Source organism: Tetrao urogallus (assembly GCF_951394365.1).
Source record: "Tetrao urogallus genome assembly, chromosome: 3".
Taxonomy (NCBI): domain Eukaryota; kingdom Metazoa; phylum Chordata; class Aves; order Galliformes; family Phasianidae; genus Tetrao; species Tetrao urogallus.
In genome coordinates this window covers 74,725,468-74,749,412 of record NC_136815.1, presented here as the reverse complement: position 1 = coordinate 74,749,412, position 23,945 = coordinate 74,725,468, and the positions used below count along the sequence as shown (strand labels likewise).

The window sequence follows — 23,945 nt, the reverse complement described above, 5'->3', positions numbered from 1 at the left end:
GTCCCTAGCAATGCCACCCAGTTGGCGAGCTTCTCTACTATCTAGCCACACACTGTTGGCCCCATTGTCCCAGCATCAAAGTAACCAAGTAGCAATAGGCTCATTTGGGTGGCGTGAGAAGTCTTTTCTCAGACTTCGAATTTCATTCATTTTCAGAGATCGATCAACAAAGGTAACAATATCTTGCTCACCTCTTGCTCTTCCAGGACTTCTTGCCCTTGTAGGTGTTGGTGACTGTGGTCTTACTGAGGGCCCCTCCCCTGGACTCAGAGGTGCTTCTCTTGGCCCTCGGAGCCACTCCTCTGGACCTCTTTCCTCCTCTTTCTTCTCTTCTAACTGAGTCGAGATTCGCTTTGTTTTCCGTCCTCTTACAGGGGCAACTGACATCGATTGTGGTGCCTCCTGTGGTTGATCAGGTTGGTCAGTTCCAATGCTCTCATCCTCCAGTTCAGCTTGGAGCTTGTTTCGTTCGATTATGACAGTATCTAGCTCAGATTGGAGGGTGTGTTGTTGAGATTGAAGATTGTCGAGCTTGGATTGCAGGGAGTCTCTCTCAATTCGGAGGGCATCTCTCTCAGATCGGAGGTTTTTCCTCTGGAGCAGGAGACTCTCTCGCTCATTTTGAACTTTTTCCCTGAGACTCTCCCTTTCAATTTCAGAAGCTCTCTCTCTCTCCAGGATAGTATTGAATAAGGCCCGATAAGCATTAGCCAGGCCCCAAATCATATGTGCCTCCTCAGAACTGCCCAAGCCGCAACATTCCTGCCTTAAATAGCTGTTTAGACTCTCGGGGTCTTTCAGGTGTTCTGGAGTAAAGTTCCATGAGACTGAAGATTTCCATCTGTCTAAAGTCTTTCCCAGACCTCTCCACACTCCCTGCCACTCAGTATTCTCTGGTTTTGGGGAGGACATCCTCAAAATATAATAAATACTAATACTGAGCGAAATGATGAGCAATACATTCAGGGAGATTAGTAATGCGACTAGGTGTTCATTCAAAAACTGCATTACAGGCTGAAAGGTAAGACTGGAAACCTTAAAAAATCCCAGTCCTGTAAAATTGACAGCTGTCTCCGGAATTGTAAGCCACATTGTACGAACGTGCCAGGTCCATATTTCCACCCATGTTTTCAATTGATTGTATATGCCGATTGCTCCATAGAGCAAGGTGGCAAGCTTAATTAATGCCCAGTATGTTTTGAGCATTAGGAAAGAAGAGGCAGCAGCGTGCAGCCCTTTAAGAGTCAGTTTCACTACAGAAAGCATTTTTTTTTTTTTTTTTTTTTTTTTTTTTTTACAGAGGCAAGATAGTAAAGCTCAGAGTTTACAAATATCCTATGATACTGGCAGTCCGCCTGGAGTTCTCAAGGTCACGTTTTCAGAGAGTAGCGGTGAAACAGATAAGCTTTCCCAACGGAACTCTCTGAGAGCAGAGAGTCTAAACAGCTAGAAAGCAACTGATGCCCGCATTCTCCACCAAAAATGTCAACGGTTTATGGGCTGGTCCGGCCCAGTTCCGTGACCAGCAGGGCGGAGGGATCTGCGGATCCGCGCCTCTGGGAAAGGGGAAGCAGGGGACCCCAAAATACTTGAAAACAACAGCACTAATCTGAGGTGGAACAAATGATTTTACTAAATATAGTATTAGTAAAATACAATGAGAGAGAGAGAGAGAGTCTGTTTGAATTGTATAGACCTCACCACAATGCTGGGGTGAGAAGTGCAGTCCAGTTGAGTGACTGAAGTACAGACGGCAAAGTGCAGATGGCGAAGCGCAGGCGGCGAAGCGCAGGCAGCGAAGCGCAGATAGCGAAGCGCAGACAGCGAAGCGCAGGCGAAGAAGAAGGATCAGGTGACCTTGCATGGAGTTATATCCCCTTGCTGACCGCAAAGCCTCCTGGGGAAATGTAGTTCTTCTCCGTCGGACGAACATTCGGCAGATATCAAACCCCACCCCCAGTGCATTACATGATGTTATGGTGTGGAATACTGATGACCAAAAATCATAAAACCATGACAAAGAGCATATGTTTTTAGTTTGTTTAACTAGAGAAAATTATTTAACATTTTGCCTTTAAATGCTGACAGTTGTTCTCTTAATGAAACACCACTGTGTAATAGCAATGTCTTAATCCACCATTATTCACAAATAAATTAATCCACATTTAAGTATATTTTTCTTTTTTACTATTTATTTTGATCTACCCTTCTGTTTCAGTCCAGCAGATATTTCCACCTGTGCTTGATCAGATAGATAACATTATTTTCCAGCAATTTTCATCATGGTAGTTTTAGTGTATAGAGGATCAACCAGAATGAATATTTCAGCTCTTTGAGACATTTAAGTTCTTAGATACACTGCAGTGTTTTTTAGTGTCTTAAAAGATAATTTATCAGATGTTGAACAGTATGAAGTGAAACATGACTGAAAGGGTTCATCATCAAGACAGGTTAAAAAATAAAATCTCACTGAAGTGTTGCTGTTGTAGTGGAAAGATGAAGACTCCAAATCTTTCAAAAAGCAGTTGTATTTTTGATTCCTGGATGAATTTTTAAATGACTTTCATTGCCACAGAGACTGAAAAGTATTATTTTGAATTGAATATGCATAATATTTGGTGTGAAGATCTGATTGAGCTGAAAATGCCTTTCCCTTCAAGTGTAGGGAATCAACTTTATGGCACCAAAGTTCTTAAAAGGATAAATTTTCAGCTAGAGCAGATTCTTGTGACAGAGATTAATAAAGAACAGAAAGGAGGAAAGATATTCTGCTCAATGAATAAATGAATTGTGATCATGTATATTTGCAATTCCACTGCCAGAGTAAAATAAGACAGTTTATTCTTTGTAAGTCTTGATGTGGGACTTGGACTGTGACTCTACTGGATGCAAAAAGCAGGTTGTACTTACAGAACCTGATTTCATGGAAGATAGTGCATTGTGGTGGAACTGACCCTTGAGGGACATCAACATTGAGAAAGATTTTTGCTTCTCAGCAAGACTAAACACGTAGGCTGTGAAGATTATTTAATGTACCAAGTTATGGCAGGAATATAAAAGCTTGCTTTAGGGGGTACAGGTTCAGGTTTCTACACAGACTGACAAGTGATGTATTAGAGGAGATAGAACTTGGGTCTGAAGGAAAGAGAGTAAGAGCAGGGGAAGATATATACAAGAATAGAAAAATGAAAACACAAAGTCTTACTCAAATGTAAAGGTAGGCTAACTAATTGTTCATTCAAGCACTAGTTTATCAGAAACTCTCTAGTCTGAGAGAACTGAAAGGCAGGTATTCTGTATTTTTATTACTGTATGTACTAAGAGAAGGGAAGAAAATCGTTCAAAGAATGACAGTGCCTGTGTGGGTGCTGCTAGGGATAAACTGTTCTCTAAACTGTTGTCTACACCTTCTTTACCATTTGATATGGTTAAAAGAGGGGAAGCACCGTGGTTTGTATCTGCATCAAATCTTCATTGGAAATGAAGCCTGTGGCAGTTGTCAATTCTAGGCTCTCATCGTGTGCACATAGATCACAGGATCATAGAGTGGCCTGGGTTGAAAAGGACTACAATGATCATCTAGTTCCAATCCGCCTGCTATGTGAAAGGTCACCAACTACTAGATCAGGCTGCCCAGAGCCACATCCAGCCTGGCCTTGAATGCCTCCAGGGATGGGGCATCCACAACCTCTCTGGGCAACCTGTTCCAGTGTGCCACCAGTCTTTGAAAAAATTCCTCCTAAAATAACCTAAACCTCCCCTTTCTCAGTTTTAAACCATTCTCTCCAGTCCTATCATTATCCACCCTTGTAAACAGCCATTCTCCCTCCTGTTTATACACTCCTTTCAAATATTGGCCATAATGAGGTCTCCCTGGAGTCTTCTCTTTTCCAAGCTCAACAAGCCCAGTTTTCTCAACCTTTCTTCATAGGAGAAGTGTACCTACAGCATTCCAAAAGTATTGAAGTAAGGTAAAATACATGAAAAAAATACTATAAGACACTAAATTTCTTATGTGCATCTATGTCTTAGGTACATATAGATAATAGCTTGAAAATACTATTCTTGGTACAGGATATTTTTCATTTAGATGGTTACAGTTTTATATGTAGTTTGTAATTTCAGAAGTCTGTTTTTGTTTCCCTTTGGCCTCTATGGGCCCTAACTATTATCAGATTTGATGCTGTTAATGATGTTTAATTGAAAGCAAAAGCAAGGAAATGTAATTGTTCCTAAAAACCTGAAATGGTATTTTGGGGGACAGCTGGAGTATTTGCCTGGTTATCATCATTACTTTAAGAATTTTTTGTTTTATTGATCCCTTAAGGAAAATAATATTAAAATTGCCATTTCTTCCAGGATGTACAAAGCAGAGGGAGCTTGAGATATTAAATTCTGCTGAACAGAGTTATTAATTAGTTGAAAACCAAATGAACTTTCTAGTTCTTTCTCTCCAAAGTGACTCTTAGCAAGCATTTAAAAACTTCCCATGGCAATGTCTTTCACCGCTACTAGTATGTTTAACTTCTGAGGCAGCACACTGAACTGTGCCTCCTATATGCTGTCCTATGTCAAAGGTTTTTACTGCTTCTGAATTCATAGGAAGTAAATTTTGGTACAAAGGATAACTCTGATGGGTTGACCTTGGTCATTTACCAGGAGCCCACTCAGTTGCTCTGTCATTGCTCTCAACAGGACAGGGGGAGGAGATTAGATGAAAAATTTGGTGGGTCAAGTTGAAGACTGGAAGATCACAGGCAAAACGTACTAGCTTTGCTCTCTTACCTAGACTCTTCCTGAGGTGTCACGCCCTACAATGGAGCTGCTGAAGTCAGCTGTGTCTGGCATGGGGCATCCTCAGCCTCACCTCACACCACAACCCCACAGGTCCTTGGAGTGTGTCTGGCACCCATACCCCATGCAGTAGTGTATTTAGCTCAAATGTCTCGAAAAAGTTATTTTGTATTTCCTCTCCAAGAGATCTCAGTATTATAGAATCACATAGTATGCTTATAAGCAAGATAAACTTAATCTGTTATGAGTACCTGACAAACAACACTTTCACAACTGTTGAGCAGGAAGGATGGGTTTCTCCATGGTTTGTACGTCATTCTGACTGGTTTCATATGCAGTTTCTTATGCTTTCTTCATCCATAAATGTATTTCAAATCTTCTCAGAAATGAATGTATATATAAGTAGAGAGCAGTATCTGCATATTGCTTTTCTGTGCATCAGCTGGCAGCTAGAATCAGCTGGCTAGCTATAGAATCATATGGTTTTTCCATGCTACAGAGTACAATGGTAAATGCAAGCCAGGAAAGTATGAAGGCTGCTCTTAAAATAATGCCTCCTATTTCATTATATTGGTCAGTGACGTCAGAGAAATGTTGATACTATGGCAATAGAGGTTGAGCCTTCCCACCAATACTCTGTTACATTATGTTGCTGTGTGACAGAAGGAAGCACCAGGGCAGTCTGACAGAATGGCATCTGACACAGAAGACCCTATGAAGCAAAGGAACATCACTGAATTTCTTAGTGCAGAATAAATGGCACTCATTGACGTTCTTCAATGTTTAATGAACATTTATGGAGACCAAACAGTGGATATGAGCACAGTGAGGCAGTGGGTGGTGTTTTTCAGCAATGACAGCAGTGACAGTAACTCTTCTACTAAGTGCAGATTTGCACAAATGTGCCATGCAGGTTTTTGTTTAGTGCTGGTGAAAATGTGTAACTTGTGGTGGTAACTGTGTTGAAAAATAGTGTTTTGTAACTGAGAATTTGCTTTATGGAAGAATGCTATTTTGCACTTCGTATCTATTTTTCTTTCCATGGAAATAAAGAGGAGGTGGTACTTTCAGAGCAACCTATGTGTGAATGTTTTCATGGAGAGGAGGGGGGAGGAGAGGAGAAGAGAGCAGAGGAGAGGAGAACTGAGAGAAGGAGAGGGGAGAAGGGGTGGGGAGGGAAGAGAAAAAAAGAGTTTAGTTGAGTTGGAAGGGACCTTCAAAGATTGTGTTGTTGAACTGCAATAATAATAATAAAGAATCAGAACCTGACAACTCAAACTGTGATACAAACTGTCAGAGATTTCTTTTGTGATTGTGTATGGTTTTGATCAGCACACAGTAAGGTACATGTAAGACAGACTTCCTTTTCCAATTGCGGAATTTGTCCTTCAGATGAAGAGATAGCAGTTATAGAATGAATAATCCATTGAGTAAAGGATTGATTCTGGTGTTAGTTTGATGGTGTGATAATAAGGCGAAGAGGTCAGTATGACCCCAATCACTGATGTATGTTTCCTGCAACTGCCTGTCTCAGTCTCTAAGAAAACTGTTTTAACGTTTGATTTGTTTTTTTTCCTAATACTCCCAATATCAGTTATTTGTCATTGTGAATCTAATTTCTAAAAAAGACCATTCAGCTCTGATTAAACACAAAGTACAATACTGTTGATAAATTGTCAGGAAGAATTACAAAGGGGAAAGTTATGGACATCCTTCCAGTGGATATAAAATCACCAATAAGATGCATTTTGCTGTCATCTTAGATAAGAGTTAAAGCTCTCTTGGGTTGAGTCCAAACTCGGAGGTTGTATGAGATTATGCATTGCATTCAAAAATAGCATAACGCTTCAAAATAGTATAAGAAACAGGGAAATAATTTGATCTGAGCTCTCCAGTTCCTTTAACTTCAATTTCTCTTTCAATTTTAAAATGGTATCCAGCTGTCAAAGAAAGATATTCCAAAAAGGAAAGACTGGAATGATCTATATTCAAAGCCATAGCTCAATAAAACTAGAGTCCAGTTCATCACATTGCATTCATTCAATCAAGGATTTTAAAAACATCATAGAAAAAAAAAGTTTAGAAATGTTTGACCTACACATTGTTTGAAACAATAAATGAATAAAAAGTGAATAGTTTCTACATCAATTCAAAGGCTAATGCTTTAGGGGCATTTTCGTCTCTTTTTTCTTTAAATCAAATGCAGATGACCTTTTAAATATCTTGTATAAACAGATAGCAAGGAAGAGCCAGGGGTAATACTGAGAGAAAATCGGTGGCTTGCAACAAAATACCCATGAGGGAAAAAGTTCCAGGAAGTTAAAAGTTGATGTTTACCCTTTTAAAATGCCTTCCTGCTGGAAGCATTGCCTTATATTTGTGAGCATTTTCCTCTTTGAAGATAATTAAAAATAAGCTTAACCAAAAAGACTGTAATGGCAGGTTTTATCAAACCCTCCAGTACTTTCTGTTTTATAGTTGTACAGTCAATGTATCTGAGGCCCCTAGTGAACAGAGCAACATTTGTTCTCAGAAGTAAACAACCAACATTTTCCAAAACATCATTCATTTTCCTGATACTTCCTCAAACTCAATTATTTCTGTTTCCTGAAACTTTTCATAGCTATTTTACAGAGAATGTTAAAGGAGGACTGAGCCACTAAGGGGAAAAAAAAATTGCTCTCTATTTTTACAATATTTTAGTCAGAGTGCAACTCTGTCAATGTGTTCTTTTGACTTTCCTAGCTGTAGCTGTTTTTTCGCCTTCACTTTGGCTCTATGTCTTTCATGTTTTCTTTCATGCATCAATAACTTCAGTACAATTGTGCTATCTGTATTTAGCATTACTTCTTCATAAGCAGTACAGACTCACACTGAATTAATTTTTCTTGTGTCACTTTTATTTGGACAAAGAGGTAGACACTGCCTCTACTTCTTGTTTTATTATTTCAATCCTGCATTTTTTGGAACATGACTGCCTATGTATCTCAAAGCACTGGTGGAAGACATGAATGTAATACATTTTCACTTGATGTAAAGATTGGGATACTTCACTGCTAATACTTTCCTGAAGCATGGTTGTCCTTTCTTAAAAATTCTCAAGCAAATGACACTTAATAAGACAACAAAACTGGAAATAGAGTTTGGACTTTTTGGTTTGAAATATTATAGGATAAAAATATAGTTGCAAAATGGGGACATGACAGAGTAGAGATGATCATGCGGAATATTTTATGCATTCCTCATCCAAAAAATAGCCAGGGAAAGAAGAAAACTCTTTCCTCCCACTTAGTTTAGAAACTCTCTTGTGTTTCTTGTTCTTTCTAAAAAGTTATAATAGATTTTGTAATTACTGGTATATGTTACAGTGATTAGAGGAATAAATTATATTAGACATGTGGAGACATGAAGTAGAAATTAAGATTTCTTCCTTTTATTGTAAGTACTTCATCTTTTAAGAACTTTTGCATATCGTTTTCTGAGGTAAGGCATTTGATGTAAAATACATACAAATTAAAATTTCACATTTTACAGTTCCATCCTAAATGGCACATTAGGAAGTACAAAATATTATTTTATAATATAACAGTTAGCAACTATTACTACTTAGGAAATTATCATGATTATAAATTGTCTTGTTTAGTATTAAGTGACAAAAATGAACTATATATTTCAAATACATATTTCAAATTTTGATAGCGAGGAAAATGACTACTTAAATTGTGTAAGAGGTGAAGTAAACAGAATAAATGAGAGAAATCCTAATAGTTTTTATGATGTAAAGAGCAGGAATTTAAAGAAATGTCCTTTCAGGAAAGTAGATGAAAAACAGAAAGGATGATTTGGCCAAAAATTTAGGTAAGCTTATAATGAATTTATCATTTCAATTGTGAAATGCTAAATTTATATGACAAATACATGAACTGCAAATGTGACTAAAATTGATACAAACAAGTAGCATATAAATACGCACATGAGAGGACAGAGTCAGGAGAGGTAAAAGACATTTGTAAGCTGATAGAGTTTTTTTTTACTTGTAAAATCTTTCAGAACTGACCAACCTTTTTATTCTTTAAAAATATATTTTGCTTGTAAGAACTAATGTTCAGGAGTGTTGCTACATTTTCATACAGTGATGCAATGGAAGATGCTCCACAAAGGATTTCTCAGTGGATTTAGAAATACCTTAGCTATGAACAAAATGTCTTAGGTCATTCAGAAAGAACAGCAAGCCCTGCTCATAAATAAAGCAGCTAGAAAACAAAGAAACTGATTGCTTAATTATCTCTTTAGTTAGGTCAGGTTATGTGGCAGACCATTCTCCATGTGTCAGAAGTAGCACATTTGAAAGTAAAAGCCAAATTACATAAATGTGAAGACTAAAGGACCATCGATCAGTGTGTTGTTGGAAAGAGCTGCACAAGGTTAGACTAAGTTTATCATTTAAGAATAATGGTGCAGATTTGAATAATGTATTTGCTAGGAAGGAGTAATGACACACTATAGAAAATTTAGTCACCAACAGAGCAAGGAGTACTATTTCAAGTACCATGTAAGACTATGTACCATGAAAGAGAATTATGAAGTCTTCTAGGAAGGCTGTAGAATTATTTATACTGCACAGAGAAAAAAAGAACGAACTTGCCCTAATGTATAAGGCCAGAACTGAACCTTCATGAAATGGTATAATCCTGGAAAAGAGAAGAGAATGAATAATATCTCTATGACAATATAAATAAAACAAAAATAACTGAAATAAATAAAACAAAAATAACAATTACACTAAAGCAATTAGTAAAAATAATAATAATTTAAAAATCCCATTACATAAGTAATATGTTTTACAGGAGATTAGGATATAGAAGATTAGGTAAAGAGTACTACTAAAGTTTTACAAATACCAGCAAATGTCATATGGAAATCTTAACCTGGCCTATTCATCAGTTACCACAGTTGGAAATAGTGATACATGCAACAAATTACTGAAACAGCAAATAATCAGGAAAAGTAATTATTATGTAGTATATGGGGTTTTTTTTAACAGTGTAATATCCAATATCTGTAGCTGACAAATACAGTTCACTGGACTGTAGATGTTGTTGATAACATAAGACAAGATAAGATAGGATAAGATATTCTGTATTTATGTTGCCAAAATTATATCCAGATCTGTATTTGGCATCTTTCAGTCTGATGCTGCTTTCATAGGGCAGTTTTTGATTTAAATTTCAGTTACGAATACCTGCCTAGTCTTAATACAAACATGACTAAATTAAGTTAAATTTACTTTTGTAACTGTAATGTAGTTGTGTGTAGTGTTTTAAATAGTGCATTTACTTAGTAATAGGTGTATAGTCATGATTTTTCTTAAAAGTGTTATTCTCTAGAATAATTTATTTTATAACTCAATGAAAGAACTAACTTAAATCTGATGGCCAAATAAAAATTTGTTACATTTAAGGATTTGCGCATATTGTCTCCTCTCACAATGAGGAGACAACAATGTCTCCTCTCACAGATGCAATACCTTGATATTCTTGTAATGTTACAAAATATCAGTACATCTCTCCTGGACCAGGCATCTCTTAAAGGACCAGCTTCATTGACCTCTTGGGGTTATGAAAGGAAATCAGTAAGGACTGTTCCAAGACACCTTTGTTTCTTTTTGTTTGAAATACTGTATTAAATGTAGCACCAGTTCAGTTTCATCAGTAACTTCTTGAGGCCAAAAGAAAAATTGAAAATATAACCACGGTCTCACCCCTCTACACCTTTGCTCGGGATCAAGTTCACCATAATGTTATGTTATCATGGAAGTAATTTTTTAAAATTATTAAAATATTCTTTCAGTAATAAAATGTCAATTTAGTTCTTAATTCTGCTATATACACCTCCCATCTATGCTGTCATTTACCGCTTTTGGGGTAGATGCTGTTATTCACTTCTCTATGGTATATTTACTTTTTGCCCAAGTATACATCTTTGGGAGGCACATATACTGTAGAATATTCATGAGGAGAAATTTCAGACACATTAAACATAGAAGTTCTTCTCTGCTCTTGCTAATTTACATTTTATAGTTATTAAAGATGGAAACAAGAAGAACTGTCCTAAATGTGTTTTTATGGGGCCTTCAGAAGTAAGAAGAAGGAACTAAGCATCATTGTTTTCAGTTGTGTTACACATTTGTTTCAAAAAAAAAAAATAAAAATAAAAATAAAAAAATTGTCTTTTTTTTTTTTTTAACATATAGTGCAAACTGTCCAGTAAGATATATTTGTGCTAATTGTGCTCTCTGAGATATATAAAAACTAGTAATTGATTTTTTTTAATATTGTTTTTTTTGTTTGCTTGTTTGTTTTTGGCTAATACCTAGGGTACTTTAAGAAGACAGATATAAGCTGTAACAAAAATATTATCAACAAAAATCATTACCTAAAATCAGTTCTCAGTTACTTCTTTGATTGTTGTCATTAATTGATTCTTAATTTAGCCCATTTCTTTAATGAATTTGAACCTGAAACAATAGGCATAGGCTTCATTTTGTTTGTTTGTTTTTTACTGTATTTTTACTCCATTTTAGTCACATAGGCAGTTCATGTATTCCTCATATAAATTTAGCATTTCACAATTGTTTCTTCATTCAATTTTTCCTATCAGTATGCAGTCATCTACTGGAGGTGTTTAGCCAAGATACCAGAAAGTAAGGGCATTGTAATCCTAGTGCCAATTCTTTACTTTCTGTCTGCATCTAACATAGGGACTGTGTTTATTACATTAATAGTAGAAGAAACCATGCATATTGGCTCATGGAAAAAGCCTTCAGTGTATGAAATTCAATTAGTCTCAGGTTTGTGGTAGCTTCTGTATTTTCTAGAGTAGAAGCTGTAACAGTCCAATGAAGCAAAAAGTTTCTTGTTCTAGCTCTCTGAATATCAGCTAAAGACTTTGGCTTAAGAAAGGAGTATGATGGTTCATGTGATACATTGTAAAAAAGGAAACTGCCTTTTTCAGCTGATAATTAGTTGATGTCAGCAACAAGGCCATCTACCTTGTCCAGACTGTGATTTTTCCATTTAGAATAAGCCACAGTGATGTGCAAAAGATACAAATAAAGGGATTAAGTAATATATTTGGTGTATTTCCACAGTCTGTGGAACCTGAGAACTTGCAGATGATATGTTGTGATTGTGATGTTTGTAGAAGACAGAAAAATCACATTCTGATTCTTCGATAGAGATTACTTCAACAGGGATGTGTATAAAATATTAAAAATTTTAATTTGTATATTAGCACCTTAAATATTAATTATTAACAATAAAAATATTGGTCAGAAAGGAACAGTTCTAAGCTTTCCTTATAGAAATAAGAATTATGATTTTTATCTCCTTTGGATAATGACTCAATGTAAACTGGTATAATCTAAAAATGCAGTGCACATTGGTGCTTTTCATTTCTACCTTTTGCTGCTTCTCAGGAAGCAAAATAGTTTCTTTCCTCACCTTGTGCTACTTGTTATGCTTGTATTTTACTTTGCTCTTGCTTTGTATTTCTTGAACTCATAAAATTTTTTCTTTCTGAAGTTTGCCACTTTTCTTTTCACTTCTTTGTTAAATAACATAAACGGGACTTGAAAACTGGCAATATGACAGAGTGAGAAAATTAAATATGTCACATGTCTCATTAAAACTTAATGTAAAATGTTTCTTAACTTAAAAGAGATGCTTTAAATGTTACCTTAAGGATAAATTGAAATAAGTTAACCTGGTGAGTAAAGCTGGTTCAAAGCTAATATAGTTAAATCTGGCAACCAAAAGACTATGCAAAGGACATAAGAATGAGGGTAAGGATGAAGGTCTTTTTTAATAATTTCAGCTAACACTAAACAACTGCATCATTTAATAGCTCAGTTCATGGAGCTTAAAATAAATATCCCTGTTTTGGTAATTCTATGCCTATTATTCTCTGCAGATCAAATCTGCCCTCTGTAAGAATACGTTTAGTGAGATTATTATTATTATTCTAGGAAGTACCCAGTAATATTATCATTTGCTGTGGAAAACTTAGAGCGAAATTGTGAATGATTCCAAAGGTGCATTTTGGCATATATGGCTAATATGATTCCTTAGAAAATAGTTAATAGGTAATGTCATAGCCCTGAAATTGGTCCATAATGAAGGGAAATACAGATCTTGTTTGAATAAAATCTGAAAGATTGATTAATTGTGGAGCATACTGAGTTTTTTTGTTACTGCAATACATGGATTAAATGGAAATGTTGGCAAATATTTTGCAGACTAAAGTAAGAAAAACCTATTCTAGATTATATAAAATAATAATTTAAAAAATATTATCTGAAGTAGGAGAGTAAAATTGTTTAGGAAGGTGATAACAGAGTAGTCTTATCATTTCATGAAGACTTCAAAAAAGTGTAAACTATATTAGAAAGTGTACTATACATTACAGTATATTAAAACCATGTAGAAAAATGACCTGAATTGTATTAACAACTACAAAATTCAGCGTAAAGATTATTCTATTTTTTGTTAATACTGTCATAGTCCAGTCTCTAGTTATCTAAATACCAATCACTGAAAATTTATAGAGATTTCTGAATTTCAAATACAAATTTGTGGTAGAGATTTTAGTCTTTATCTGGCATTGTCATAAATCATTACGTGTTTCATAAGTATTCCATATAGTAATATGTCTCTATCGTAATCTACTCTGTATTTTCACAGGTAGCAGCTCCTGACTTTTGGAATGAAAATAGGATTCACAAAATTTATATTCAATTCGGAGATTTCAGACTTGGCTAACAATCACAGGAGAAAAAAAAAAATCACTCCTGTAATTGGCAAGTTTGATCTGAATCATTGGAAGATGATTAACATAGAATTCCCACACTATAATTTTCAAGTCATTTTTAGAGGAGAATTATTATGTTGTTCATCTCACAACTTCTGAGGAATCATTTACAAATATGAAAAGATATTGAGCTAAATTTCATTCTAGCATCTTTTCATTAACCAATTGTACTTATGACTGCACGTACCTTAAAGACGCAAAACTGTTTAATAGCACTTGCAGTTACTTTATGACAAAACAGGGCTGTATAAATTTAAACTAGCAGGTGAAATATGCATACTGCTAGCATCTGAATTGGGAAGTTTTTCTGTAGAGAAACAGTAAGAAATTCAATGAAACAACAGTTTTCAAAATGTCAGTAACAAATATGAAAACAAAACCACTGCTTTACAGCTGATCATTTTGTGCAATAAAATTGCTGTGTGAAACAGATATCCCTCTATTTCTCAGTGAGGCTGATATGAATCAGAGATGCCCATTTTCCAAAATATCTATAGGAAACATTTTATACTAAAAGTTGTGAAACGAAAGGGTTTTTTTCTTTTTTTTTTTTTTTTTTTCCTTAGTACTACAGTAGACTGGTTAACTCTTCTGTCCTGATTGAGACACTACTCATGATTTTCAGACTGGGTAAATTTGGTGGTCAATCATCTAACAATATCTAGATAGATTGAACTGAAAAATGGTTATGTATATATTAGAAAATTGAAAATTTCTTATTTTGTCAAAGTGGAAAGATTAACAATTTTTAGAAAATGTAAAGTGTTATAGCTTTAACTATTCTAACAGGTCTTCCTTATAAATACGCCATTCAAAAGCACAACCATTCCTTGTTTGTGAAGGTCTCTAAGTTCAACAATCTTCAGAAATAAATAAAAAATTATTTTTTAAAAAGTATACATTTTGAATTAGAGGGGGAGAACAGGTTAATGATTTTTTAAAAGTGGCACATAAAGAACATTTTTCACTTTCAAATCGGTTTAGTAAGAAATCTTTACGCACACATAGCAACAGGAGAAGTGAGGAAAAAAATCATCAGTGTTGATGTTATCTTGAATACTTACCAAATGAGTATGTTAAATGATCTTTGCATCGTTAATTGGGTATTTTTTCAAAAGCTTCACATATTGTGGATTTTTGTCTGTTCTCTGATTTAGTTGTCTTCAGTACGCTGTTTCTGTATTCCTGGTGTCAGGCAACATCCCCAGGAGCAAGAACACAGTTTTCAGGGTTGATAAATTACTAAACAACTCCCTGGAATGTTTTGCTAAATATCACTCTCCCTAAAAAATTCCTTGGAAGGTCTGTGAATTACTTTTGACTAATACTATTTTTTGGGACAGTTTACATGGGACCATAGTTAGAGTATTTGATAGAAATGATGTTGCCCAACACTGCTAGGTGGCTTCTGAATTTTCAGAGAGCACACTGTAGCCTCAATTTATTATCACATGGCCATTTAGCTTGAATTTAGCTGAGAATTTATAATGCCAGACCTAGCTTTGTGAGGCATGTGGGAAAACTATAATTTTTCATTTTCATTAAAAAAAAAAAAAATTTGCCCCAATATTTCATACTCAAAGAGACCCTTATTTTTTATTTCTTGTGCAGATATCTCAGGAATAACATCCCCCTGTAACTGCCCTTCATCACTGTGCCATGAAAATACTTTATCTGGTGGTTATGGGTCACCAGTAACTTCCTAGTAGTAAAATAATTTTTGAAGATAAAGTGGTACCCTAGTAAGCCCTTCATAAGAAAGAACTTAGTAGGGTTTTCAGTTAAACAAAAAGACTTGACAAAATGGATTACCAACTGCAAAATAATGTCCAGTATCTAATAGTTTGATATGATACCCTGGAAATGACTTAAAACAGACGGTATGGAAAACAGTAGAAGGGTGCCACAAAAGAAGAGACAAAAATCCAGTATCTTTTCAAGGGAGATATTTATGTTTTGTGTTTTTTTTCATGACCTGAAATGAGCTTGAATTAACAAAAATCCTTCAGATGACTATATATGATCTTGGTGTAATTCTAATAGATGTTTATAATGTGTGTTCAGTTAGCTACATTTAGAAAGGAAACGGTTCTGTCAAAAAGTCTTGGAACATTCTGATATATTTAGAAACAGTCACTTGCACTCTAATTTCTTGCACTGAAATATGTACTGGAAAAAATGCAGATAAGAAAGTTTTATAGATATATGTTTTTGCATACATGTATTTGAGGTACTACATAAGAACTAATGAATGATGTTCTTCATGTTTACAATATAAAAATCATGAAAGGTTTGTCATTTATATTTACATCACCTGCAACTCCCTGAATGTCTTTAAACTGATCATGTTTATCATTTCTGCATGGAAGTACAAGTTTATGATCATAGTTAATGTACACAGGTAGCTTCTTGTCTATATGCTACAAAACGTGTTTCTTATTGCTGCATGCATAAAATCAAAAGTATTCAAAATAACCTTTAAAATTAATCGAGACTTCTTCTTGACATAACTCTTCCGCTGAATCTAAAAGCAAAATATGCATTTCATATTGATAATAGATCTGAATTCCAGATTCCTTCAGTTAGATATGATATCAATGATACAGGTGCAGAAAGGTGATGAGAGAAATTGTGATAAGTATATCCAAATATATAGTTAGTCAACTACAATACTGTACTAAAAAAAGAAATGCAAAAAGGGTTTTTTCAGCATGGATGTATTGAAATAAGTCTGTACTGAAGGTCGTTAATAGATGAATTATATTACTTATATATTACATAGTATTGACTTTACACCTATTATCTGAATCCCTAATAAATTTGTAAATTTCTTTGAGGATATTTACATTTTTAATGGAATTAAAAGGATAATGACTTCAAATGAAATATTCTGGTTTAGAACAAATATAAATAATACAATATGTAAAATCTAAAATTAGTCTGACATGGAGACAGTTCTTCTGTTTTCCTTAATTGTCATGTATCCTGCCATGTTCTTTATCTGCTTAGTGAATTTACAACATGCACAGCAGGTTGTGAATTTTTAATAGGATCTCTTCAAGGAAGGAAAAGGTCAGTATTAACATAAAAATCTTCTTTAAGAATTGTGGTGCAAAGGTTTCTTAGCAGAGAACAGGTGTTGCTGCAAAACTGATATCTGCCATCACAGCCAAGTTAAAAGATTCTTGGAGCTATGTTAAGAATCAAATGCTTCAGTATAACATCATGAAGTGATTGAAAATGACTGTTTTCTTGTTTGATGGATTCAAAATAATTTTATCTATTATAATAATAGCAACTAAAAATGTTTTTATTACTTCTGAATAAAATGACCTATTTTGTTTGCTTGTTTTTCACTTCAGCTTCATTCTGACCAGGATAAGGGAGATGGATCCCTCAAATACATTTTGTCAGGAGATGGGGCTGGTACTCTTTTTATAATTGACGAGAAAACAGGTGACATTCATGCTACTCGGAGAATTGACAGGGAGGAGAAAGCCTTTTACACCCTGCGTGCCCAAGCTATTAACAGAAGAACTCTGAGACCAGTGGAACCTGAATCTGAGTTTGTCATCAAAATCCATGACATCAATGACAATGAACCAACATTTCCAGAAGAAATTTATACTGCTAGTGTTCCTGAAATGTCAGTAGTGGGTGAGTGTTTTAGACTGCAACAGAAATGCCTGCTCTAATTATGTTATTCAAGAGATATTTTCCCCGTCTTCTGAAAATTCAGTTATATCTGGAGTCCTTTATGGAATAAGTACTGTTAAGTTTGGCTTGCTCATACAAATACTAGAATTTCATCCAGAAAGAGATGTGATTTCTACTAAGAATGTTTAAAACATTAACTTAAAGTCATTTGGAATATAAATAGAAACAGAAAGTAAATAATGGTGATCACTTTCCTCTTTAAGAATTATTAGAATAAGATCAATAAATTAATTTTTTGAACGCTTAATGAACTTTTCTTTCATTTTACTGGAAGTGCCCAGTGATGATAAGCACTACATGGAGAGCTGTCTTGTCTTTCACTCTTTCTGTGGCCAAGGAAAGTTATTTGTTTGCTCATGTACTGTTGATGCACTGCCTGTATGTAGACTGTCTGCTCTTCATTCTCCTCTTTGCATTCAGTTTCAGGTAGAATGCTTAGCAAGAACTTTACATTATATGAAACCCTTGTCATTCCTTGATATATATGTGCCTAGAGTCTCCCAAGGATTTTTTCCATCATGACTCCACATCTGAGTAATACTGAATTGTGAAAAACCAAACTCAGTTTTCTAGGCATGATCAAATGTTAAGGGTAAGACAAACACTATTCTCTGTTCATGTCAGAATTTTATCAAAATGAATGACATGAACCTAACAGAATGGGTTTTTATCCACAACTACTAAGTTCTGGCCTGTATCATGGAATTCAGTATTATGGAATGCAAGCTTCTATTTAGTGCAGAACTATCTTTAGGCTGTATTTTGAGAGCTTTCAAAATATTCCCTTAAAATAATAATTCACCCATTCATTATACTACTGTAGATAAAATGTTAATTTCTAAATATCCAGAAAACGTCCACAGTAGCTTCAATATTTTTTATCTATTATTACTGTTTTAATTATTGCCACTGCGTCCACTACTCAATCAAATAGTGCATTTAGATACTTTATACATACAGGTGTTAGAATTTTTCTACTTTGGTTAATGTTTAAAGAGTAAGAAAATAATGAAAGATAATAGCAAAGCTCTACAGCAATGCATGAAAGGGAAATACAAATGTTCTGTTCTTAAGAAAATATTTCTGTCTTCTTGTGAGTTGTGATTGAAACATTAAGAAGTCATCATTCAGCAATAATTTTCTTGTATTCACAAATGGAAGGCAGGGAAAGCAAATGTATTAGATTTTTGTAGATAGTATCTAAATCACCTAAAGTACCTAAAGGAGACATATAAGAAAGTGGTAAAGGGGCTCTATCAGGACAAGAAGCAATGACTTTGAACCAAAAAGGGGGCAGATTTAAATTAGACATTTTCTCAGCATGGTGGAACAAGTTGTCCAGAGAAGCTGTGGATCTCAGTCCCTGAAGGTGTTTGAGGTCGGGCTGGATGGGGCTTTGAGCATCCTGGTTCTGTGATTCTGTGACTGTATATTGGTCTGCACTGAAATTCCATCTGATGAAGAACTGAAAAGGCTTCCTTATTTATTGTTCTAAAATAGAAATAATAGCATATAGTAATACCAATTTTTACCGGTTTTGCTGATTGGATTACTAGAATCGTGCCTTTTTAAAAATGTAGATACCTTTAGGGAAAGCATATTTAAAGAACATTGCTGAATATTCTGGAGACACACGTCAAGATTTCAGCTGGATTAAAAGAAAAAAATCTTAGAGCTTCCACTTTCTTTTTCATATTGACTGTGGACTAAGGAAATTTAATACTTGGAGATAAAAGTAATGTAGAGATAAATCGTAGTTTAGGATTGCCTTGTTCATCTTTCTTTTGCTGCTCATTAATCATAGTAAAGGCAGGGATAAACGGGCTAACTTCAAGATCTCACATTTAGGTCAATAACCTTGAAGACATCTTGTTCTCCTGAAATTTTTCTGCAGATATTTTCCCTTCTTTCACTTTTTTTTTTCCCACTTTCTTGCAATGAAATTCTTCTGGTTTTTACTACAGTCTGCTGTTCTGCCTCTTCTTCACTCTCCATATCTTCTTGATCAAGACTTCTTTTCAGAACAGTACACCACTTCTTTTATTTGATGTTGTTTCTCTGTTCTTCTATGGTAGCTAGATACAATTTAATCATTATTTATCCTTATTTCATTCTATATCTTCAGTGCTAAGCAAAATTTTATGAATCTTTTTCCCAGAAGCACTTTGCATTTCTATCTGTTGTGCTCCCCAGCAGCTATTTTCCACTTATGCATTACAGATAACAATATACTCTTCAGTGTGATATCCCACTGGGTTTACATGTGATCTACAGGTTTGGTCTCCCACAGTTAGCTTGTCATCCCTAACTGTGGCTATCTTTTTGTCTTCAGACAGCATTTTGAGTTACTATTGTTTGGGTTTCTCCCCAGGCTTTTTGTTCACTCCCTCATTAGTGCTGCTTCAACAACTTCCAGAGCTTAATCCTTTTCTTCTGCCATACCATTTATCTCATTACACTCGCTTCTTTTTTTTCTATTACCAACATTTTTCTTTACTCTCCTTTTCATAGTTCTCACACCAAATCTTTTGTATTTCATGACTTGCAATTTTATAATGTTAATAACAGATTATGAAAAACGTGGTCATATTACATATTTAGATATTTTACAAACCATCTTAAAAGAACCATTTTAGCATTACAAGCATCCTGACTTCCTTGTTTTCAGCTTATTATTTTCCAAGTTATGGTATGACCCTGTAAGCAAAGTTTGCTGACATAGACTTATCTGAATATGCAACCCTTTCCACTTCTGTTATTGTGCTGTATTAAATACTTTGTTACAGGGGAGAACAGATCTCATTATTTCCTCTTTTCTACCAGAAAGAACAAAAGGTTTTTGCTAATTCAACTTGTTACTTGAATGGATAATTTACCACTGAGGGCAGTTGTATTTAAATAGTTCATAACTCACTTGAGCATAGGAAATAAGTTACAAATTCAGCTCTACAATATATATCTGCTGTTTATATTCCCCTCCTTGCTCCCAGTTAATTACCTTCAGTGATTCGTCTCTAATATTTCTATATCACAACTACACGGTGAGGCTGAAGTCATTAATGCTTATATGTTGTCTGGAGATGTTCGCAAAGCAACCATTTAAAAGGGCCAAGTGTACTAATTACTGTTTAAGTATCAGACACTAGGGAAATTCAAAGTATAATTAAAATCATTTTCAAATATGCCTTCTGACAATTGCAATAACGTGACAAATGGCAGTTTGTTTCTGGGCCTAGCATGCATCCATGTAATTCTAGTTTACTGTGTAATGAAATTTACAAGAATATGAGAAGGAAGTTATATAATTCAAAGTCTTATTCATGCCTGAGTAATACTATAGCCACATTCTTCGTAATGTCATCACTATGTCCCTTATGTCCTATTGTAGAGTTCAGATTAGCCTTTGGATCCTGAAGATTCTCACATAAAAGGCAGAGAGCAAGACTTAGACTAAATGGCGAGGACTAAGTTCACATCTCAAATCATCATGAATGATCAAAATCAGTGCCTTGGGATGTTCAAACTTCAGACTGGTGCATACAATATACTACTAGTATTGAGTTATCAGTTGTCTTCAGCAACTTCAGTGAATGAATATAAAATAGAAGAATTTTTTTTTTTATAATGACATGTTAGTCTGTGTTTGCATATCAAAAGTATTTGCCAGTTTGTGGAGGAAAGAGAAAGGATTATATCCTGAGAGCTGTGTGCATAAAAAGAAAATGATATCACACTGAAGAAGTACTTGTCTGTATTCTTTTAGTTTTTTTTTCTATTGTTTTATTATTTTAACTCGTGGAACTAAGGTTACCAAACATTATTTGTTCTTATCTTTCTTTTACACAATACTGCTCTGCTATTTCAGAGCAAGTAATGTTTAGGAGCTAGCATGCACAATAGCACAGCAGTTTGCTGCATGCTAGGATGGTCTAAGCAGTGCATTTCAGATTCAATGAAATACTCCTTATTCAACCACAAGGCCTCTGTATATTTTAACAGAAATATCTATAACAGATTTAAGATAGAGTTTTGTGTGGCCTATGAGACACTCGTGAATCAGAAATTGGCCAAGTTTTTAAGACAGCTCTCCCAACAGTATTTTAGTTAACAAATGTTCTCATTTTCACCCTATTCTGGATGCTTACTAAAACAGTCATTAGTTCTTTGGAAAGTATTCAAAGCTTCCTTTTTTTTTTTTTTTTTTCATTATATTTGTGCAGCTTTTATAATTTTTTAATTTTGTGTTTGAGGCTCTGTTCTGTTCAATCAATGATTCATTCTATTTTAAAATCAGTAATAATGTTGCTAGGAATTTGCCTGTTATTGACTTCTTTATGAGATGCAAGTACTTTTAGGACCTTGCTGACATAAGCATTTCTGTTCTAATACAGTTGAAACCTAAACATTTCTGAAAACTCATCACTGACTAATAAGTTGGGCACATTATCATATTACTGATACTGGCAAAATTGTTCACATGACTGAACAACTGATTTATCAAAAGTAGATCTGTCATCAACTTGTGAATTCTCAGAGAAACAGAGGAAGCTTAGCTTTTATTTCTATTTATGTATGTTTTCCTATGCATGTTAGAATAAATATGTAATGTAGCTCTGAGAGGGAATAAATAGTTTTTCCATGTTACTTCAATTTACAGATGCTTTATTTCAGAATATTGGGCAGTATTTAGTTGAAAGGATACAACTGAGGTAAACAAGACCTTATGACAGTATTTCTTCTGCTAATATCTGTTTTTCCACTTAAAGGACAGGTAGAACTGAAGACTAGTTTTTTCCAACTTCCGATGACCTATTTAAACATCTTTTTTGTCACTGATGTAAAACATTAGCTGACAACAAAAGCAAAACAAAAGAAAACATAAATTGTTCTGTGGAATGAAAAGCAGAGATCTATTGCAATAAAAATGAACGTGTCCTCTAATAACAGAAAGTGAGTACGTAAGTATGAATGAAAGATAGCAAAGTAGGGATAAGAATTCAACCACTGCTACCATTTACCTTTATTAATTGCATCTTAATTACATTTGTGGGATTATGGGAGTTTAGATCTAATTTATATAGAATGGAACAGAACAGTGCAAGTCTGAAGTTGATTTTAAGATGATAAACATATCTGAAAAATGCAGCATTAGATGAAAATTTCTGTGGGGTCTACTCAAATGGAAATTAAAGTTCTTGGATCTCTATTTAGTACCATGTGAAACTAAGTTGACTTTTGATGCTTAAGGTACCTCCGTCGTGCAAGTCACAGCTACGGATGCCGATGACCCTTCGTATGGTAACAGTGCCAGAATTATTTACAGCATACTTCAGGGACAGCCATATTTTTCTGTGGAACCAGAAACAGGTAAGGAAACTTGCTCTTTCATTTTGAAAATCACCCTAAGAAAAATTTAAAAGCTAACTGAAATGAAATAATATATTTTGCTGTTTTCATTATAACTTATCGTGAGTTTTTACATTTATAATAAGAACTATTATTACTGTTAATGCTATGAAGTGTAAGTAATGTTACAGTGGTACAATTGAAATAGCTACAACAGTTTGAGGATCTAAGTGATAAAGGCAAGAAGAAGGATTTGTGTACCAGAAAATGTTGCTTGGGTTTTTCTTACAGTTCTTGTTAGTCTAATAACGTGTTCTTTCTACCCACTAACCTAGTCTTGTGTAAGTATCTTGAATCATCTTTAGCTTGAGATGTAAACTTGAAAGGGAGCTGTGATGTAGAATGAAGGGGGATTTTTTTAACAGATTGTACTGAAGACTATTTATAAAGCTTATGAACGTAAACTTATACTTTAAAGCATGAAATGAATATTTTAAAAATGCATTTCACAGACTAATACAAAAAAGGATGCAGTAGATTGCTGCATGTCAAAAATAAAAGGATGATTAACAATTTTTGTTTGCTCTTTATTTAAGGCATCATCCGGACTGCTTTACCAAATATGAACAGAGAGAACAGGGAGCAGTACCAAGTGGTTATCCAGGCAAAGGACATGGGAGGCCAGATGGGTGGATTATCAGGGACCACCACTGTGAACATCACTTTGACTGATGTCAATGACAATCCACCTCGATTTCCCCAGAGTAAGCTGCACTTAATTGTTGTCCTGCAGTATAAGAGCTTCAAACTAAAGAGTTAAGCAATGACCATCTGGTTTAATTTACAGTAAATCTAGATTACAGGGCACACATGAACAACAACAACAAAAAGGCTTATATACTGATTTATTCACTATTATTAAAGCAGAATATTAAATGTTACAGCACTTGTTTGTTAGGAAAACATTTACATGATCAGCTATAGCAATGGCAGGCCTAGGATACCTTCCAGTTCTATGCGAAAGGGTGAGATGTGAATTCATAAGAGCATTAGAGCAGTGTTTTTCTTTCCCCATAGGTATTACTTAATTCCTAGAGATTCCCCTACCAGAAAATAAAACATGTAGTTGTTGCAGATATACAGAAATGTTTGAATTGTATTATCTGCTTAAATATTTAATCATGGAGAACCTGGAACAGGAATTACTTGAAGGAAATCAA

The 23,945-nt window shown here is 34.6% G+C and overlaps 1 protein-coding gene across 1 annotated transcript in view; it reads left to right on the top strand.

The window, feature by feature from the left end:
* Positions 1-23,945, top strand: part of CDH10 (cadherin 10) — a gene marked incomplete at both ends in the record, with an annotated part of 57,035 nt that overhangs the window by 8,246 nt on the left and 24,844 nt on the right. The window contains 3 exons of the mRNA XM_079533610.1: positions 17,025-17,319; positions 22,627-22,746; positions 23,322-23,489. Coding sequence (XP_079389736.1) covers positions 17,025-17,319; positions 22,627-22,746; positions 23,322-23,489 — 583 coding nt within the window. The remainder of the gene's footprint in view (positions 1-17,024; positions 17,320-22,626; positions 22,747-23,321; positions 23,490-23,945) is intronic.